The following is a 20,286-nucleotide window of genomic DNA, read 5'->3' on the forward strand; positions in this document are numbered from 1 at the left end:
AACTAGTGGTTACCAGTGGGGAAGGACAAAATAGGGGTAAGCGGCTAAGACGTGCAAACTACTGTGTATAAAATAAACAAACTATGAGGACATATTGTATAGTACAGGGAATACAGCTGATCTTTTATAACTATAACTGGAATATAACCTTTAAAAATATAACCTAAAAAAAATTACAATTTAATAATATCAATTGTGCTTACATTATCTTTATTTTTTAACAGCAATTTTTTATTTTTTGGAAAGTGACACAATTGTCCATTTACAGTGATATAAAGTATGTTCTCTGGATGTATTAAGGTTAAAGAGTTTTTTGGAAGATGAAAAGAGGACAGAGAGTGGTAAATGACTAAGTGCCTGACAAGCATTCTCAGCCGGAAGATATTGATGTTAAGTGTGCGTATCTCATAGAGCCCTAATGGGCTCAGGGCTCGGGAGGCACCAAGTATTAGAGAAGGGGAAAGGGACATATTGACAAGGGATAAGTTCAGAGCTAAGAACAAGAAGTCCTGGTCAGCAAGCTTAAGTCCCCAGTTCTCGGAAGCCCTGAGACAACTCCTAATCCTTCCGCAAAGAGACTTAATTTATTCTCTGGAGAAAGGAGCTCTAGATACTAGGCCCAGCAGAAGGCAAGTACTAAATGCTGAGGAATTAAATGAAAATCTGTTTTCTGAATGACAACAACTGCCCCAAAGACAAGAATTAGAGGACTTTTCTTTGAGCATCACTGAATTCAGAGAAAATACTTCAGATACTGTCAGTATCTGGGGGTTCTCCATGGAATAAGCTAACCTATTCACTCTATCGTAACCTTCTCTACTAGTTGAGAGACCCTATTCATGCAGAGCTTCCCACCAGTTTCTTATTACCTTATTCTTAATACAAATGGGTAGCCAAGCCTCATTTTGATTTTTGTGAAGTGTCCTTCATGTAAGAGAGAAAGCAAAGAAATCCAGAGGAAACAGGCATGGCCGAGGACAGAAAATAAAAATCAAATAAAACATCCCCTATAAGAGAAATAAATATAGTACATCCATAAAACGAGAAAAGAATAGGGGACAAAAAAGAACTTAGAAAAAAAAAATTCAATAAAAAGTGGTAAAATAAAGAAACAGTATCTGGAAGTAGAAGATAAAGAAACAGGAAATGAAATGGAAAGATAATAAATTTAAGCCAAAAGGTCTAAACCTTACTAAATCGGAATTTCAGGGGGAAAATAAACCACATCACTGAGGAAACGGGGAGAAAATGATCAATGAATGCAAAATTCCAGCACTGACGGATGTGAGTCTTGAGACTAAAATGGCCCCCCACTTCCCAACTCAATGCAAAGGGGGTGGGGGGGAAAGACTCATACCAGGGCAGTGAAATTTCAAAACACAAGGAATAAAGAGATGTTTTACAGAGAACAATAGGCCACATATATTGGAACAGGAAATAGAATCACATCAGCCTTCTTCTCAAAAATAAGACTGAAAGCTTGAAGGCTGACAAATAGCTTCAAAATTCTAAGCAGAATTCTCAGAGATTTTCAACCTTGAATTTTATACCCACTGAACTATATTAACCAAAAGTGGAGACAGAATAAAACTTTTTAAGACACATAAGGGCGCAAGAAACATCTATTCTCTGTATTCTTTCCTAAGAAGCTCTTAGAGAAATGCTCTAACAAAAAAAAAGGAAAAAAAATCAAGACATGGACTGTAGGATACAGGGGACACTGGAAAGTTCCAAGGTTCAACAGGCCTAGAGAGCAACCCGTACAGATAGAGCAGAATAATGTAAGGCTGAGTGGGTGGGTGGGTGGGTGTTGGTGGTATTTAAAAAACAAACACAGAATTAATAAAATATCTGATGAGTGTGAAAATTTTAGAATAAAAAATTGATGAGATTATGACAGATCTGCAGGAAAAAAATTAGGGCTAGGGACATTTAAAAGAGGAGAGAAATTGAAGTAATCATTAATGCCAGGAAAAATGAAAAACTGCAGAGAAAAGGAAAGGTAATTAATTGTACTCTACTGCTTCGCCCAGCAGTGAAAATAGTTGCATGAGCATAACAATGTAAACTGACTGATTTTACTAAAACTTTTTGGGGAAAAAAACTTATCAAGAGGGATGGATATGTGATAAAGCAAGTATGAGAAAATATTAATTGTGTAAACTAGGTGGGGGTACATGGGTTCTTACTGGAAATTTCTTTTACCTTTCTGTATGTTGAAATTTTTCATAACTGTGTCAAGAAGAAAATTTACAGGAAGTGTCAGGAGGTAGGGAAGCTGGAATGAATATGATGGTATAAGAGAGTTAAATTTCAATCCTAACCTACCAAAACAAGAGTTAATATCTACAACTGATAAATCAAGAAATAGCAGTATATAAATATTACTTCAAAATATGAAAGAAAGTGAATAACTGGAAAGTGGGTGCTTCTGGGGCAGGTGACTGTTTTTTGTTAAGGCTTTTAGAACTATTTGGTTTTTTAAAACCTATGTATGTATTACTTGATTAAAACTGATTTTTTAAAGTGCAAGGTAAATACTATAAGTGCTAAGGAATCGGCAAAAATTGTGAAGGTGGTATCTGAATGATAAAAGTTGGGGAAATACTGCAGCAGAGGAAAAACTATCTTCCTTTGAACCGAGGGGGTACTGTATTAAAACACGAAACATTTTTGAAGTCTCTAGTTATAGCTAAGATACCGATCTAATTCATCACCCAAACCGAGACAGTTCTGAGAATAAAAAAGTATGCCACTAATTACATATGTACAACAGGTGAATAGTTCCAGGAAAGGCAGGACTTATGATCACCCTGAGTACAGTCTCCATAAAAATCTCTTCAAACCAAGAAAGGAATGCATGAGAGCTCAGAAATCAAGTTACCATCATTCACTGAGTGCCTACTACACGCCAGGCACTGCACTTGGTAACAGTGATAAAAAATAAATAAGGGACTTCCCTGGTGGCGCAGTGGTTGAGAATCTGCCTGCCAGTGCAGGGGACATGGGTTCGAGCCCTGGCCCGGGAAGATCCCACATGCTGCGGAGCAGCTGGGCCCCTGCACCACAACTGCTGAGCAACCCCCGCTCTCCACAACTAGAGAAAGCCCGCACACAGCAACGAAGACCCAGTGCAGCCAAAAATAAATAAATAAAAATAAATTTATTAAATAAATAAATAAATAAATAAAAATTTGAGTAAGCAAGAATAAATGAATCCTAACCTGCCCAGGCATTTACTTCCATCTAGCTTTCCTCTTCACTCAAGAAACCAAAGCATTATTTAAACCTTTCTCTAGCTCACGCCAGAGATAAATGAGCCATAATGAACTGAGATGGGTAGAGAAGCAAGCCGTTATCTGTTGAAAGTAGTATGGAAATTGCCCATATTTTAAAGAACCTTCCTAAGCCACAAAAGATTACTGCCTAGTCTTAGAGAGCAATCCAGAACAATAAACTTGTCCACAACAAAAATCAGCAAAGAGCCAGAAATTGCCACTCAAGAGAAACACTGACACTATAGGTTATTAGTTTTCTCCACAGGCACAAACTTCCTTTTTGAGGCTGAAGCCACTCACTCCTCAATCCTGACCAGTAGTGCAGCACCATATGAATGAATGCAATGGATCAGCATTCCTTTTGAAAACAGCTGCTATTCTGATTTTTTATGGAACTCTTTTGGGTTAAAAGGCAGATGACTGAAGTCAAGGTTCACAAACACGGCAGCATGTCCTAATAGGTAGGTCTCAAATGAGTTATAGGTGTGCATGGATACAGTATTCCCTCAGCTCTAAAAGCAGCTGGGACCCCAGGATGGTGGGTAACCTATCCCCTTGTACCCTAGGCAGTACTAATTCTATCACTTGGTTAAAAACAATCACAATCATGAAAACGCTGGGAAGCCCTGAATATGGACCCAGTAAGTATAAGAAGACAGAGGAGAAGCCCCCAGCTGACGCTCATGATCCAATACCATCACCTGGGATTCTCTAAAGCAGGACAGACAGGTGCTGCAAACCCTTTCTGCTCGGAGCAGTTCTCATTTAAAATAATGAGAGGCGGGCTTCCCTGGTGGCGCAGTGGTTAAGAATCCGCCTGCCGATGCAGGGAACAAGGGTTCAAGCCCTGGTCCGGGAAGATCCCACATGCTGCGGAGCAACTAAGCCTGTGTGCCACAACTACTGAGCCTGTGCTCTAGAGCCCGCGAGCCACAACTACGGAAGCCGGCGTGCCTAAAGCCCATGCACCGCAACAAGAAAAGCCACCACAATGAGAAGCCCGCGCACCGCAACTAAGAGTAGCCCCCGCTCGCCGCAACTAGAGAAAGCACGCACGCAGCAAGTAAGACCCAACGCAGCCAAAATTAAATAAATTAAATAAATTAATTAATTTTTTTAAAAAATGAGAGGCAGGACTAGACTAGACTCAAACATCCAGAAAGAGTCATAAATAATAAGTTTTAGTCACTACGGAGGTCTCCTGTTTCATTTCTGGCTGAGCCCATTTTCTTATCCCTAAAATGACACTATTTACTCAGGTATAACGTTTAATGCTTTAGAAATTTCTACTCAAACAGAAATGTGTGATACTGCAACTGTTTGGGGGATGTTAAGTTATGAAAATTGTGATTAAGAGATACATCTTAGTTACAATAGCCTCACAAAATGTACCTTAGCCAAACTCAACTTACATAGATGAGATTAGGAAACACATTAGCTCCTACTCTTATTTAAAAAAAGAAAAAGAAAAAAAAAAGATTGGTAGCCTTTTGGTGCGTTGGAACTACCACAAGCACCCACACAGTTCTGAGAGGCTAATGCTTAAGGGTATCTGAAACTTAAAAGTGGGTGTGGGGACTCCACTGGTGGCGCAGTGGTTAAGAACCCGCCTGCCAATGAAGGGGGCACGAGTTCGAGCCCTGGTCCGGGAAGATCTCACATGTCGCGGAGCAACTAAGCCTGTGCGCCACAACTACTGAGCCCGTGTGCCACAACTACTGAAGCCTGTGCGCCTAGAGCCTGCACTCTGCAACTAGAGAAGCCACTGCAATGAGAAGCCCTTGCACCGCAACGAAGAATAGCCCCCCTCGCCGCAACTAGAGAACGCCTGCAAGCAGCAACAAAAACCCAACGCAAATAAATAAATAATTAAAAGTGGGTGTGGAGCCCAAACTAATCTTTTAGTTAATTTTTGTCATAACAGAGATTTCTTTGCAGATGGGAGCTGACAACACATGGCTTGGGATTTATATAGTTAACTTCAAGTTATTCTCATTTCAATGCCAGTTTTCTTATTCAAAAAAAAAAAAAGTGTAGAAAAACAAATATAGCTTGCACCTGTACATTTCACTATTTTCCTGCTGCAGCTAAGAGGATAAGCAACCAGAACTCATCCCAGAAAACTATGATCTTTGGTTAAGCAGATCAGAATCAAAGTACTGCAACCTGGAACGACAATGCATAAAGAAATTCTACAGGTGGGTTCTAGGCATAGTTATTAAAATTTACAGTTATAAAAAAACAGAAAGTCTATTCAAATAAGATTTTTCATAATGATACACCACAAATTTTGCTATGAGTACATTTTTATACTGATTTGGCTTGTAACTTTGTATCACCAAGATCTTATTAAAGTCTAACATGCTCCTTTCAAATGACAGGAGGGCCAAGATAAATTTTAATGATTTTTGAGAAGCAAACAAAAAAATGGGGGCCAATAACTTTCATGGATTTAAAGACGGTCATTTGACATTAAGTTTGCCAATCTGTCTCCAGGCCTCAAGCTTTTCCTAGTTTCATGCTTTGCATTCACCTATCATGTAGAGGAGCTTTGAGCTCTAAATTAATCTTAGCTTCCATACATGGTCTAGAGAGGATAATTTGATAAACTCTGAATCACTGGGACTAGAAGCAACCACCACAGCAAAGGTGTGTAATTTCGGGGTCTATGGGTGGAAGAGAGGGCTTTTGATTATTACTTGTACAATAGTACTTTAGGAAATATCTGGGCATTTAGAAAGAGTTTTTCTAATACGGATCACATTCAAACTTTAAAATGTGACAGTGAGAGAAACTGTAAAAACATCTGGTAGAAATTAACCAATAAAAAAATTTAAAGTAAAATTTATGTTCGGCTTTTGCCTAGCATAGAGTCCTTATTTTTGCTTCTCATAAAATGCAAAGAACCCATTTTATTTTCAATTATCTAATGCATTTATGCTCAAAAGATGAAACATGCACAGGTACCTTTAATATGAATGGTAGGGAAATGACCGATTTTAATAGCTTAGTTTTTAGAAGATCAGTTTGAAAGGCAATTTACAATGCTGAAATCAGAACTGATCATTTTTGTCAGGACGCTTTTCAGATTTGCAAAAGTCTTCATTAGTTTTATCTTCCCTGAATGACAGAGTTCAGAAGCCAGACTTAAGCTAGATAGCTCAGAATGCACCACGGGATGCAATCAAATGTTTGAATTGATAACTTACCAGCATAAAAATAAAATCGTTAACTGGGGACTTTTTCAAGCAGCAAAAATGCCCAATCCCTAAAAGACTGGGAACTGCAACAGCTCTTCTTCTAAACACGTGCCCCGGATACTCAACCAAGGAGGAAAACTAATGAGGTTTTAGGCAACACATCGTTTTTTGTATTAACTAAAGCCTGCAGGTTTTCAGCGTTAGGTTTCTGTGTTGCCCACAGCAGGGCCTAGAACATGAGGCGGTTGCGCGTGAGCAGTATTTCTTTTTTTAACTCCAGCAACAGCCCCGCAAACGATAAACGCCAAGAGCCCGATTCACATTCTGTTGGACCCTCCATCCATCCTTGACGAAATGGTTGTAATTCTGGCGGGACCTGGGGCGCAACACTGTGGTTCTGGGAGGACAGAGCGAGTGCGTGGGTGTGTGCGAACACTGCAGGAGGGGGCAGCAAGACTTGATCACGGAGTGGGAGGGAAGGATGATGATGCCTCTCCTAGGGCGGGAAGAAACTACGAGAGGTGGTTGTTATGCATGACGGGGGCTGGCACGCGGGGAAGATGGTGGTGGCCGCAGGGCAGGGTGATTGCCGGGGGGATTCCCTGTTACTGGGCGGCACTCGGAGCCGCCTGCAGTGAATGATCTTGGAGCAACTAAAGCGGCGCGACACTGAACCCGGGAATTCCCGACGGAAAGGGGGAAAAAGGCGCCGAGAAACGGGGTTATTATGGGATGGCAAAGGGGGCTCCCTAGGGAAAATTACGGGATCTATCTCACCCTCCAATTGCTGTACAGTCTCTTCACTCGCCGATAATAAGCGTCTTTGTCCAGAGTTACAGCCATAGCCACAGACGCCGCTCCTCCTCGGGTTCCGAGAATCACGCGAGGTCCCGGCTCCGCCACCCTCTCTCGGCCCTGGAATCCCGCACTCTCCCAGTGACCCGGAAGTATCGACCTCAAAGATGCCCTTTCCGCTTCCGGGTCCCAGCAGCGCTTGGGATTCTTTTATTTTATTTTTTTAAATCCTTCCTTCGGAGGTAGGGGGAGGAGAGGATGGAAAAGAGTGGGGAAAGCAACAAAATATGTAACGCAAAAAGAGTCCAGATTTTCGCGGGGTTTTCTTGTCAATTTAGCAACAGCCGCACGAGAGTCGACGTCATCACGTGACCCCCCTGCACCCGCCCTTACTCTCTGCCAGGCCGCGGTTTCCAAGCGCTCGGACTCCTTGCCGAGGCGGCGGCGGCGACCGCCGCTGGGCACTGCGAAGGAGGCGGGAGTCCTAACGTGCCGGCCCCGCCCCACACAAGCTGCCGCGCGCGGGTGCAGTGGCCCCACCCAAAGGAAGGGGAAGCGGAAAGAGCGGGGTCTGGCGTGGGGTAGGAGTGGGAAGACTGCAGCGTAACTCGGTCCGTTCCTCTCCTAGAAAAGGTGAGGAAGTAAAAGCCTCTGCTGCTTCAGGGCTGGAAGGATCCTCGGTGCCAGGACGCTGGGTCAGGGGCTCCGGGCGGACACAGAGCTCAAACCTGGGAGAGGAGGCCACCCTGCCCGTAAGACTAAACTAGGGCCGGCGCTACGGGGGAAGGGCTTCGCCATAGAAAGGGAAATTAAATGCCCAGGCTTCATTTGAGCGCTAGGGTGATAGGGGAAGGGTCAAAGGAAACAAATGGCTTGCGGGAATTTATAGAATGCACCCCCCGCCAAGTCGTGACCGCGTCCTTCCAGTTAGCCAGTCCCCTTGCCGCAGTTCATGAAGTGACACCATTCTTATGGCTTCCCCAAAGCACCGTTATTTCAGTTAATTCGAAACAAAATGTACGTGGGTCTTGACATTCTTCCTTCTCATCTCTTATAAGAACTTGGAGTTTGAATCTGGAACAACATTTTGCCTGACATTTAGCTTAGATCGTTTCCTTGCCTTTGGTAAGGTGGAGAGCCTAAGCTTATATATAACCCTTTAATGGAGTACGGATGACTTGTCTGCCCTATCCAACGTAACTTCGCATGAACAGTAATGAACTTTAGGAAAGTGATGTTGAAATTACCCATTGTGAACATCAACTCTTAATATATTGGGTTTGAGCAAATGTAGAACAAGGGAAGAGTGGGAAAGGATTAACTTAAATTTATTAATGCCAAGGGGAAGGAAGGTAACAGTTCCTGACCCTCCAGCTGTATCCACAGTTCGGTCAGGAACAGGCTCTGCCGGAGGCTAGTGCCAGCGCTACATAGTCTGTGGTTAATGGAGGTGTCTAGGGAGGGGTGAGCACATCAGCTGCTCTAGTCTCCTTTCCTTCCCCAGAAACGAGGAAGTAGTCATGTATTGTTTTAGGAGTTCCCCTGCCCAGCCAATCCTCTCAAATTTGGAAGCAATCAGGTACAAGTTTTCTTTTTCCTTTTCACCTCCTGGAGTCCTGGGTTTCCCCACATCTCCCCTGCCCCTCCCACTTTTCCACAGTCCAAGGGCCAGAGTAAATGAAAATACAGCAGCCACCCAAGCGATGGGGACCATGATGGGGCTTCAGTCATCACCATCTTCGCTGGAGTCTGAGTTGGCTGGCATCATAGGATCATCAATGAGTGAGAAGTCCCTTTCTGAGCTATCATAGCCCTGAGATAAATCATCATCATCTTCATCCTCATCGTCCTCATCCTCCTCAGGTTGCAGTGGTGGCAACCTCAAGGCAGTACCAGAGGTGGTAGTGGCTGGTGAAGAAGGGTAGCCAGTGGCTCTCAGGCCTGGATGGTGATGGTGGTGATGGTGGGGGTGGGGGTGGTGGTGGTGGTGATGAAGCATGGTGCTGGAGTCTACATGAGGGGATGATGCTGCACCACCCATCACAAACGGCATAAAAGGCAAAGACGCAGAAGTGGCACTGCTGTGACCCAGAGATGACACAGACTGCAGGCCACTACTGCTGTGTTGGAAGGTATTATGCAGAGACAGGGACCCAGTGCCTCCACCCTGCATCAGGGCCATCATCTTAGAAAGGTCTGGTCGCATCCTGCGGGCCCGCTTCTTGCTGCTGTCCGGTGCAATAGGCCCTGGCAAAACCCGGTTGAACACTGTTTCAGCATGATGACCCTGGGAGGAAGGAACAGAAGATAGTAAAAAGAAAGGAAGGAAAAAAAACAAAAGTCAACGGAGTCCTAGCATACAAATGCTTTTTCACTGAATCTATCTTTAGCAGGGGCAAAACTAGTCAGATGAGGCTTGATGGTAATGGGGAAGAGGAAAAGCAGGATGTAGCTGGTTGAAGCATTATAATGCTGAAGCCAAGAGCAAGGACTTGACACTGACACTCATGTGAACCACAGCTTTGATTTTTTTCCATGACTACACTGTACCTTTACTCCAGCCAACCAATTCAAAATTATTCACCTTTGTAAATAAGCGGCCTGAGTATGACAGTGAATGAATCAGTACTTGCACAGTATGCTTTACTGATGGCAGGCTGTTCACATGATCTTACCATGTGAAGTACAGCACGACAATATTGACATTTACAATACTATCCTTCATTATTGCGTCAGAGTGGGGTAAACTCAAGATAGACCAGATTAAGATTCTGGATGTCCGGAACACCAAAAAAGATTATGGGATAGCTCCTTACCAAATTTACTAAAGTACGTTTTTTTCCACATTGATAAAAAAACTTACATATCTGCTGAATTATAAATTGCTTCATCTAGATGGTCTCACTATAAATTTTGTTTAAGTTCTCTGAAGCTGGAACTTATTACTTTGCTAGACCTAAGTACAGTACTGGGTAAACTGGCAATAAACTCAGACAATTAGTACCTGTGTCTCTGGACCTGCCCAATCTAAGCCTGACCTTTCTGACCTGGAGAAAACAAACATCTCAAAACTCTATTTGTTTAGGCTTTAAAATGTCACTATAACAGCACCAAATCACTGTAGGGTCCGGTAATAATATAGTGCTAGATACGCCATCAATTCTGCAGTAAGAATTCTGTACTAATCACATTATAATTTTCTGTGATTTCCTATGATCTTTTTTCTTAGAGTTATCAACTGACTATAAAGAAGTGCAAAAGTACTTGAGGTAAAAACAGGTAATCCTGGAGGAAAAGCCTTCCTTACAGGCTGCTCTATAATGTTAAATTCAAGACAGAGAAGGTATCAGCCTCCTCGCCATCAGCCTCCCATATCAACCATTCTGCGTATTACACCCTTGGTTTCATGGAGGCTAAGAGGGAAAATTAAAACACTCTTCCATGGTAACAATATTTATATGAAACCACTTTCACCAATATAAAAATAATAAATAAGCCTTATAAATTCACCTCACAGAAAAAGAAATACAGTATGCTAACACATATATATGGAATCTAAGGGAAAAAAAAAAAAAAAAAGGTCATGAAGAACCTAGTGGCAAGACGGGAATAAAGACACAGACCTACTAGAGAATGGACTTGAGGATATGGGGAGGGGGAGGGGTGAGATGTGACAGGGTGAGAGAGTGTCATGGACATATATACACTACCAAATGTAAAATAGATAGCTATTGGGAAGCAGACACAGACCTACTAGAGAATGGACTTGAGGATATGGGGAGGGGGAGGGGTGAGATGTGACAGGGTGAGAGAGTGTCATGGACATATATACACTACCAAATGTAAAATAGATAGCTATTGGGAAGCAGCTGCATAGCACAGGGAGATCAGCTCGGTGCTTTGTGACCACCTAGAGGGGTGGGATAGGGAGGGTGGGAGGGAGGGAGATGCAAGAGGGAAGAGATATGGGAACATATGTATATGTATAACTGATTCACTTTGTTATAAAGCAGAAACTAACACACCATTGTGAAGCAATTATACTTCAATAAAGATGTTTCCAAAAAAAAAAAAAAAAAAAATTCACCTCACAAATAAATATATATTATGTGCAAAATAATGTTCTTCTCAGAATTTGTTAAATGCAAAAGACAGATATTTTTCATTTGGAAATTAATTTTGTTAAAAGATAAACCATGTGGTTTTATGTATATATCACATATATATAAAGATGTATATAAAAGATCAAATGGGAATGATTAGATAAAGTGAGTAGACAAAGTGCTAGTCCATTTTAAATGCTTACCAAACTAAACCATGATTTATATATGTTTATGTTTAAACAATATGACTATTGTCCAAAGTAAGGCAAACAGAGCCAAGAGAAACTTTTGCAGTTATATTTTGATGGAAAGGATTATGGGTTCTTAATCCACCAAATCTATAACCATGATAAAAGTATAAGTACATCTGAAAATAATGGAATTAACTCATGACCAAAATTGTTATTATAAACTATAAAACATGATTTCCTGTCTTTTTCCATTACTGGCATATTATTAGTGGTTCTCAACCTCTTCTATGTTGGGAAACCCCATGACTGTTTTCTTTAGTAGGTCCCAATCACTTCTTTTTTTTTCTGGCTGCATTGCATGGCTTGCAGGTTCCCCAACCAGGGATTGAACCCGGGCCCTCAGCAGTGAAAGCGCAGAGTCCTAACCACTGCACCGCCAGGGAATTCCCCAAATCACTTCTAAAATATATAGAATCATAAAACTTTTAAGAGATTATCTACTCCAAAACCCTCAACTTTTCAGGATAGGCAAATTGAAAAAGTTAAAGGATCTGCCTAAAATCCCCTAGTCAGTAGAACAGCAGGATAAGGCCTTGAATTTTCTAACACATCTTACTAATTCTTACATTTTAATATGCTTAAAGTGCTAAAGTTAGCTTTTAGAATTTTATGCTCTTCTAGAGATGACGATGCCACAGGACTGTAAAAATACCAATAAAAATACTATGGTTTCTTTCTTTGTGAACCGAAGATAAATTTTCTCAAACATATGCTGGAAAAAAGATAAATAACATTAAATAATTTCTCTAGTCATATCTAGTGTGGGAACAGAGTGGTAATACCTCAAGTCTCACTCACCCTTTTTCCATTCCTAGAGTTAGCTGTCTGTACTGGTTCCATTCCCAAACAGTTCAATTCTGCCTTATTATTTTTTTTACATCTCTGCCACTTCTGTTTTCTGCGATCCTCCATATACTGCAATAGAAAAGCTGCAGTTATCCTAAAGGAATAAAAAAGTCTTCTCTGGAGTAATCATTAAGGTACTAGTGTCTACTTTGACCGTAAATGCTTATTGTGTGGATAAATTAAGGATTAGTCCTACTGGAAAACTGCCATGAAGCAGACTTCTCCAAAAAAATTAGGTCATTATGTAATAGTTCAATGGTAAATATTTACCTAGCATTTAGTTTAACAAGTACTGTAACATTATTTTGATCCTCACAACTCTGTGAAGTAGGAAGACTAAGTATAATTACTCTTATTTTGCCGATGGAGAAACAATGACATAATATATGGCATGCTTCCTCCCTCTCACACAGCTTAAATACCAAGGGAATGACTTTAAATCTTGCTGCATGGAACTGCCACTCACCGCTAGAAATCGGGGATCGACAGCGAACTCTGGATGACCCTGTAACCACATCTCCAGTTCAGCCCGGCGAGGGGCATCCTCACCCACCAGCAAAGTCCCATCCACCTTATTGATGACAGGGATCCGGGTCTCCAGGTCCACATCAAGGTGATTAGGCTCTTCCATGCACTCCACCTCCAGCTGCAAACCCAGAATCCACCCCCATGAGCACATACTCTTCTTTTGGGTAGGGAGGGAGGGGGAGCAGAGCCAACAGTAGGCATAAAATAATATCTTCTACTCCCTCAATCCCAACTGCCTTCATCAATTACTGGGAACAAAAATATTTTATCTAATCATCATATTAAAGACTTTCTCTATCACTTACCTCAACTAGCTTCTTTCTGTTCCCTTTCTTCTTATGAAAAAGAGGATGTCCATCTCCCATTACTCCATTAGCCATCAACTTGTGCTTCTGGAATGTTAACTTCAATCCTTCCTCCTAGGAAGACAACCCACCCACCCAAGACATCATATGGCATGTTTTTAAAATAAAAATCAAGTTTAGGGGGACTTAGGGTAAGGGTCATCCTCTGGTTCAATGCTGGTGAGAAGAAAGGCCATTGACTAATGGGTAGAAATCAGAAATACAAGAAGACATATATTTTTTCCTTAGATTTCATTTCTTGACTTAGTGCCCCTCAGGAAGATTTAAGAGAAGTAGAATTTATCTCAACAACACCCAATGCAGGGAAAAGATCCCCTACCTGGTGTCTCAGTATTAGCATGGCAACTCATCACAGGGGCAAAATCCTGATATTTCTGTCACATACTAATTTCAAAAAATTTTCTTATTGAGTGCTTAATGACCAGCTGCTAGGGTTCATTAGGGAAGAGCATCAGGAAAAATAAAATTTTCCATCCATAAAACAATACTGATTTAATTTCAGTAGAAATGATTTTTAACTTAATAAGGCCCATAATACTTGGGCATCACTTTAATAGCTTTTCCACAGTTTGATTTCAATTTTTAAAATCTAGGTTTCTAGGCTCCAGAAATGAGCCACTCAAAAGAACCCTTGTGTCAATTAAATTTCTTTTAAAGATATGGTTTCTTTTAATCTAGTCCTCAGGAGATACAAGTCAAGATAAGATCCCTTCCTTTAGTGCAGTGACTTCCTAAATGGATCTTTGTGAGCGCTAACTTTTTTCTTCTCTCATTTTTAAAGTCAGTGGACCAAACGAGCTTAGTATTATGTTCAGACAGCTAGTCAGCAAGAATTACAGACTCCTTCCTCACTTCCCAATGCCTAGATGCTCAGCTTACATCTTTGATCTGAACTGTAAACTCCTTCTCATCCATGCCTCGGCGAAGTTTGGTGAACTGAGCCGCCGCTGTGGTGACTGCGGACACTTCCTCCTCTGCCATGGAAGCTGCGCTGCTACTTCGTGGTGTGGGGACCGGAGAGTCACCATATTCTCCTGGAGTCAATGAGGGACTGTCTAGCAAGTGGTTGCCTGGCCCCAAAATTCCTCCTGTTACCATTTCTTGGCTCCGGCGGCTAGAAGGCCACTTCCCTGAGAGTACGGCCTGGCAGACGAGGTCAATACGGTTTATCAGGACACGATCCTGAGTGGGGAAAAAGAAATCAATTAGGGCCTGAGTACTAGCTATGTGATCCTGTGACAAAAAATAGTTCCATCATTATCAGGATAATTAAAAATCCTAAGTCAGACAGGAGGGAGGTAAGAGTATCAGATCTCAAAGTCAACTGGGAGGAGTTTCACGAAAAAAACACATAGCACTAACACAATCAAAGAAACCCAGAACCATCTATTATTCCTTGTTCTCTGTATATGTCACACTGTATTTTTAGACTTGACATGTCCAGGAATGAGGCTGTTACCTTGGGCCACTCAGAAGCTCTTTGTCTTTCTTGTAGCAGCAGCAGCTCAGGGGTCATTTGTTCTCCATCTTCATTTGCGAATCCATCTTGGGACATAGGGAGGGACAGGAGACTTTCTTCATCATAGAGCTTTGAGCGGGACCGGTCAGCAGCTAGAGAGCATACAGAATGTGTGAGCAAAGGTGGAAGAATAAAGTTATATAGGAATGTATTACATGGGCTTTAAATGAAGGCCCTAAGAATAACAGATCTCCTTCGATATTCTATCAAATCAAAATCTGAATCTCAGAGGATGCATTTAGAAAAGAAGGGAAAGAGCAGGGGGGGAACAGGGAAGAGGGCCAACAGCCTGTCACATGCACTCACTTAGCTTCTCTTCCTTCTCGTCCTCACTCTCATCAGTGCTGGAGCTGGAGCTGGATGAGGATGAGGAAGAAGAGGATGATGGTGACAGCTTGCTCAAGTCCAGCTCAGAGTCTGAATCATCCTCATCCTCCAGTTTGACTGGTGGAACACTCCGGGAAACCAGAGGGGTAGTATCAGAGGGGGCTACTCGCATCTCATAGTCTTGTGGGGTTGGTCGGCTCCTGGCCACCACCTCATGCTCTAGCTTTAAAGTCAGACTCTCCAGACTGGGGACCTGGGCAGCTGTCTCCTCAGGTGGCTTTTCAACAGGAGCATCTGGGCGCAGGGGCAGTGGTGAGGCAGTGCGCGAGGTATACTGCTGGTGTAGCAGTGGAGTAGAGCAGCGTGATAGGGATGGAGCTGGTGCTCCTGCCTGATGGTTCTGCATATAATTCATACGGGCAGCCAGAAAAGAGAAGTCTGGGTCCTGCATGATGTTGCAGTCTGTTTGGCTCACCCCATGGCGGGCTGCCCCTCGCAGAAGCTCCCCATCATGCCGAATGGGCTCCCACCATTTGGGCAATTCAGGACCTGGAGGCTGACATAATGCCAGCCGATCTTCCAAAAGAGGGTGGCATAAAACTTGTTCCCGTAAGCGCCGAAGCAATTCAATACGGTAGAGAGTCCGTGAGGCCCTTTCCTCAGTGATGGGCTCAATGAACAGATTAGGGTCTGGGGGTTCTGCAAGAGATAAGGGTGGAAGAAGAAATGAACCAAGAGTTGGTTCTGTCACAGTCCATCCCCACTCACCCAAGACGCTTCAGTCTTGCTTACCGTCTCCAGCTGCTGGGGGAAGGCGGCACACTTGGCGGCACATGGCCACAAAGCCATGGAAATACTTGGTAAGGCTTTCATCTGTTTTTTTGTCCAGTCGGGCAAAAGTGCGGAATCTATCCCAATGGAACTGCATGGTATCGGGGTCATACTCCACACCAAAGGTAGAAACTACTCGATAGAAATCAGTTTGTTCACGCCTTGTCCATCTACAAAGGGAAGAGGAATCAGGCAACAGTGATCAGAACACAGGGAATGGTTACTTCTTAGTATGGCTTAGAATATCTGAACGCACAAAAAATGAAAGTTGGGGGGGAAAAAAAAAAAAAAAGCCCCAGGAGACAGCAGAAGAGGTAGGAAGAGGTACTCTATAACATGTAAGAATTTAAGAATTAGCAAGCTACGGGGGAAAATGATGCAAACAAACAACCCAATGAGGATGCCTACATATGAGATCTTCCTGGGAGTTATGATTAAGTGTGGTTTTATGTCATAGAGGTGTAACAAAGACAAAAAAGATGGTCCCTCTTAGGGAATTCCAAATAATCCTTCCTAAGATGCTTTTCAATATAGGGCCCATAGCTGAAGATAAGCTTACAGCTCAGTTCAAATTCCCAGCCATATTTTACCGTTGCTGTTTCTCCCGCCGTGCAATTTCTTTTAGCTTGAAGGCTGCCTCACAACGCCGCCTTCTCCGATCCCCACGTTCTGCAGCCTCTATCTTCATCTGTTCTCTCTTGTAGCTGCGCTGATAGGCCGTTACTAGGCGCCGAAGCCTAGCTGTCAAAGCAGAGCCTGGAGGCCAGAATAGATGGCCTGGCTGTTGGGTCACCTGGGCTGTGGGCAGCAAAGTAGAATAAACAGGAAGTACAGGAAAGGTAGTAGAGATAACTGGTATTTCAACCCACCCAAAGGCAAAGCTCTCTGGTATCCCAGGAAAGGACAGAATTCAGTCAGTCCCCCAACCCCACCACCCCACACAAAATTGTATTAGTTGACTTAGAAGTTTACCTTCATCTCCATCTATAACTGAGATCTCCTCATCCATCATCATCAAGGGATCACCCTAGAGAAGGAGATCCACCCCGCAGGATGGAGAGGGGAGGAAAAGGGGGTAAAATTGGCACTCTGAAATCACTTTCTCGTGTGTGTCCTTCTATGGCACCAAGGTAACCAGAAAATTTTCTAATGAAAGGAACCCTCACAGAAAATTGGAAGCAACCAACTAAAAGAATATGAAAATAAAACCTGAAAAGTCAGTTCTTATCAAAGGCTTGAAGACAGTGGGACTCAAGAATTAAGTAGTCAAATAATACACTTCATTGTCCAGCTTGCGTCCCACCTCCTCCACAAAGCCATACCTGATCTCCCCCAGCTGGTGTTAAAATCCTTTCCATTAATACTTTATATTCTCAAATGGTACTTTCCATTTTGTATTATAAATTAATCAATATACTTCATGATTCAGGGAATAGGAGAATACTATTTAGTAATAGAGAAAAGCTGGACTCAAATGAGAATTCCTCACCTCATCATCTTGGTCCTTTGGGGGACCCTGGAGTGGTTTATATTCAGGATCTTCACAATCTTTATCAAAGTCAACCCTAAAATCATCCAGAGGCATGGGAAAATGACAAAGTTCAGTTCTAAATTGTTTGACTTTAAAAGAAGCACTTTGACCAGCACATTTCCTTTCTCTTACTAGCTCTTTTTATTGTTTAACCCATTTTCCCCCTCCTTCCCAACTAGTATTTACTTTTATTACTTCATTTGAATGGTCTATGCTTGCTTGTTTATTTTTACTATTGATACTTTGCTCTGTTGAGCAGAAGGATGATATAATAAATGATTTGCAATAAATAAACAATCCAATTTCCTTTGAGGGTCCTATACTAGGCAAACTGAGGTTGTGATCATCAAAGAGAAATCTCTCAATCACAAAGGACTGGGAGGGTATTCATGAACTAAGCCAACTATTTCACATGCCCCTCAGGTCTCCACGTGAGAAGTTTTGTTAAACTCATTGGCACCCAAACCAGGGCAACAATGCCCTACCTGGTGGCTCAGTATTAGCATGGCAACTCATCATCGAGGCATGTATCCAGGCAGAGTAAACACCTTTATGTGTCAGCCACCACTGGGAGATAAACCAGGGCTAAAATTTCCTGAGGCTCTATCATATAAGTGGCATGGGATTGCTACATGACTACTATCTTTCAAGAGAACCAGTTATCCTCTCAGCTACTACGGCTGTACAGAAAAGCATTGCAAAGAAAACTGAACAGAACGTCAAATAAGCCATTTGAGAATAACATTAATTTTCACCCTTAGTTGCATCATACTGCAATGTATGGTTTTAGGCCAGTTTATGGAGACCTTTCTGCTGGTCTCACTGTTTGTTAAGAATTTATCGTTCATGAGTATAACCACCATTAAGAATCCGAATGGGTTCAGTCAAGGCTAGAGTTATGTTATCTCTTAGTACAAGCAACAAATACCCTTCATAGGGTGGACACCGAGCTTTAAGAGAACTAAACACTAATGCTTACCCTTCCACTATGTCAGAAAAATTATCCAACACTCGATGTTCTGCTGCAATGGCTTTGTCATCTGGTCGGCCAGCCTTTTCCAGGAAGCACAAGGCTGGGTCTGCCCTCATAGTATTATATTTTTCATAGCCTAGAAGAAAAAGAGCCATAATTTGAAGAAAATCAGAGATTCATTTTGCCTTTATGTAAGTGAGCTTCATATGCTGCTGGAATAACAATGTGGGCTACTTTGGTATCATAATGCAAAATATAGTGAAAATTTTAACTTGGATAGCTGTTGGGTTATAGTACGATATTTAACATTTCTACAGCAATTTAGAGTCACAAAGAGTTTTACCACTAGTTACTGAAAACAGGAATTTAATCGGTGTTTATAGAGAATGGTAATAGATTTACTTAACCATTTAATGGGTAATATTTTATCATCATTCTTAGTATCAATACATAAGTGAGGAAATTTTAAAAGTTTAAATGATTTAGAACTAGGTCACACATTTTCAAATAAAGGATAAGAGATATGCACCTGCAAACAAACAGGCACTCTGAATGTCTGATGAATGATGAACACACTTCAGGATGTTTGGACTCTTCTAAAGCCTCTGTGTCTTACAAGTAAATCTAAGACTACAAATGCTCACAGTTTTTCCTATCCAATTAAACATGTCAAAAACGTGAATTAAGTGCCACTACTTTTATTTTATAGAAGTAAACGTGAAAGTATATTAAAAAAGAAATGATATTCCAATTCACTAAGTCACTAGGCTGGAAGTTAGCACTTACTGCTTTTAATGCCTGGAATTTGTTATTAGGAAAGACTGAAAAGGGAGTTTTCCCCCTTTTTATACTCTATTTTTGTTTCACTCAAGAATGGTTGTTCACATCTACGTGAGAGTGACCGCTGAATATTTAGACAAATAAGATGTCATACAAGAAGAACACTTTCAGCAAGCCACAGGAAAGTCATACAAATTAAACATGGTTATTATTAACAAGAGTGGACATGCATTATTTCCCCGGATTGTGGAAGCTTAACTTAGATACCACTACATACAGATTGGTAACAGCGATTAGAGAACAAATGGGAGACTCCCTACCTTGGGATTTAACTATCCATCTGGTCGTTCTTAGACATTTATTCATAGGAACTAATGGCTCTGGATATTTAAGGACTAGTTTCCCATTCAAACATAATTATTGGTCATGAGCATTTTGCTAAATATCCCATCTGTGGACATAAATCTACAATGGGAAAAGAACAGACTAAGAGCAGATACCTACCATGCTTAAAGACTCCAATGAGCAGGGACTTATCAGCCTCACTGTCCCACCATGTTGTTGGAACCTCCAGCTGATCCACTACTGGGAACCATATGTCAATCTCACTAAAGGTATAAGAGGCAGAGTCAGCACAGCAATGCAGGAAATTAAAGCAGATAATCCTTGGGAAGATTATTACAGGTATCTTCTTTTATCTGTTAATTTAAATGGTCATACATCTGCCTATTTCCTTCCACTGGTATCAATAACAGCTGTCCCTCAGTATCCACAGAGGATTGGTTCCAGGAGTCCCCCCAGATACCAAAATCCATGGATGTTCAAGCCCCTTATATAAAATGGTGTCGTACAATGAATACAGTTGGCCCTTCATATCCATGGATCCAACTAACCGTGGATCAAAAGGATGCAAAACCCACGGATACAAAAGGCCGACTGTACAGGACTGAAGACCTGAT

At 41.8% G+C, this 20,286-nt stretch overlaps 2 protein-coding genes and 2 non-coding genes across 7 annotated transcripts in view; all 4 read right to left on the minus strand.

Annotated features, from left to right (window-relative positions):
* Positions 1-7,431, minus strand: part of SUPT16H (SPT16 homolog, facilitates chromatin remodeling subunit) — a 34,344-nt gene extending 26,913 nt beyond the window's left edge. Inside the window, exon 1 of the mRNA XM_061180601.1 lies at positions 7,256-7,431. Coding sequence (XP_061036584.1) covers positions 7,256-7,321 — 66 coding nt within the window. The 5' untranslated portion in view covers positions 7,322-7,431. The remainder of the gene's footprint in view (positions 1-7,255) is intronic.
* Positions 7,432-8,585: 1,154 nt separating this feature from the next.
* Positions 8,586-20,286, minus strand: part of CHD8 (chromodomain helicase DNA binding protein 8) — a 57,488-nt gene continuing 45,787 nt past the window's right edge. For 3 of the 4 annotated variants that reach the window (XM_061180602.1, XM_061180604.1, XM_061180603.1), the window contains exons 26-38: positions 19,832-19,935; positions 18,554-18,683; positions 17,533-17,608; positions 17,016-17,070; positions 16,634-16,841; positions 16,005-16,213; positions 15,192-15,911; positions 14,826-14,977; positions 14,246-14,548; positions 13,307-13,420; positions 12,940-13,119; positions 12,426-12,542; positions 8,586-9,560 (exon numbers count right to left, since the gene is read on the minus strand). In XM_061180602.1, coding sequence (XP_061036585.1) covers positions 8,997-9,560; positions 12,426-12,542; positions 12,940-13,119; positions 13,307-13,420; positions 14,246-14,548; positions 14,826-14,977; positions 15,192-15,911; positions 16,005-16,213; positions 16,634-16,841; positions 17,016-17,070; positions 17,533-17,608; positions 18,554-18,683; positions 19,832-19,935 — 2,932 coding nt within the window. In that variant the 3' untranslated portion in view covers positions 8,586-8,996. The remainder of the gene's footprint in view (positions 9,561-12,425; positions 12,543-12,939; positions 13,120-13,306; positions 13,421-14,245; positions 14,549-14,825; positions 14,978-15,191; positions 15,912-16,004; positions 16,214-16,633; positions 16,842-17,015; positions 17,071-17,532; positions 17,609-18,553; positions 18,684-19,831; positions 19,936-20,286) is intronic. The other variant, XM_061180605.1, reaches the window with a different exon arrangement.
* On the minus strand, positions 13,615-13,724 carry LOC133086058 (small nucleolar RNA U6-53/MBII-28). The gene has a single exon (XR_009699841.1). It is a non-coding gene; the product is annotated as a small nucleolar RNA U6-53/MBII-28 (small nucleolar RNA).
* On the minus strand, positions 17,989-18,098 carry LOC133086057 (small nucleolar RNA U6-53/MBII-28). The gene has a single exon (XR_009699840.1). It is a non-coding gene; the product is annotated as a small nucleolar RNA U6-53/MBII-28 (small nucleolar RNA).

The sequence above is a fragment of the Eubalaena glacialis genome, chromosome 2, assembly GCF_028564815.1.
Source record: "Eubalaena glacialis isolate mEubGla1 chromosome 2, mEubGla1.1.hap2.+ XY, whole genome shotgun sequence".
NCBI lineage: Eukaryota > Metazoa > Chordata > Mammalia > Artiodactyla > Balaenidae > Eubalaena > Eubalaena glacialis.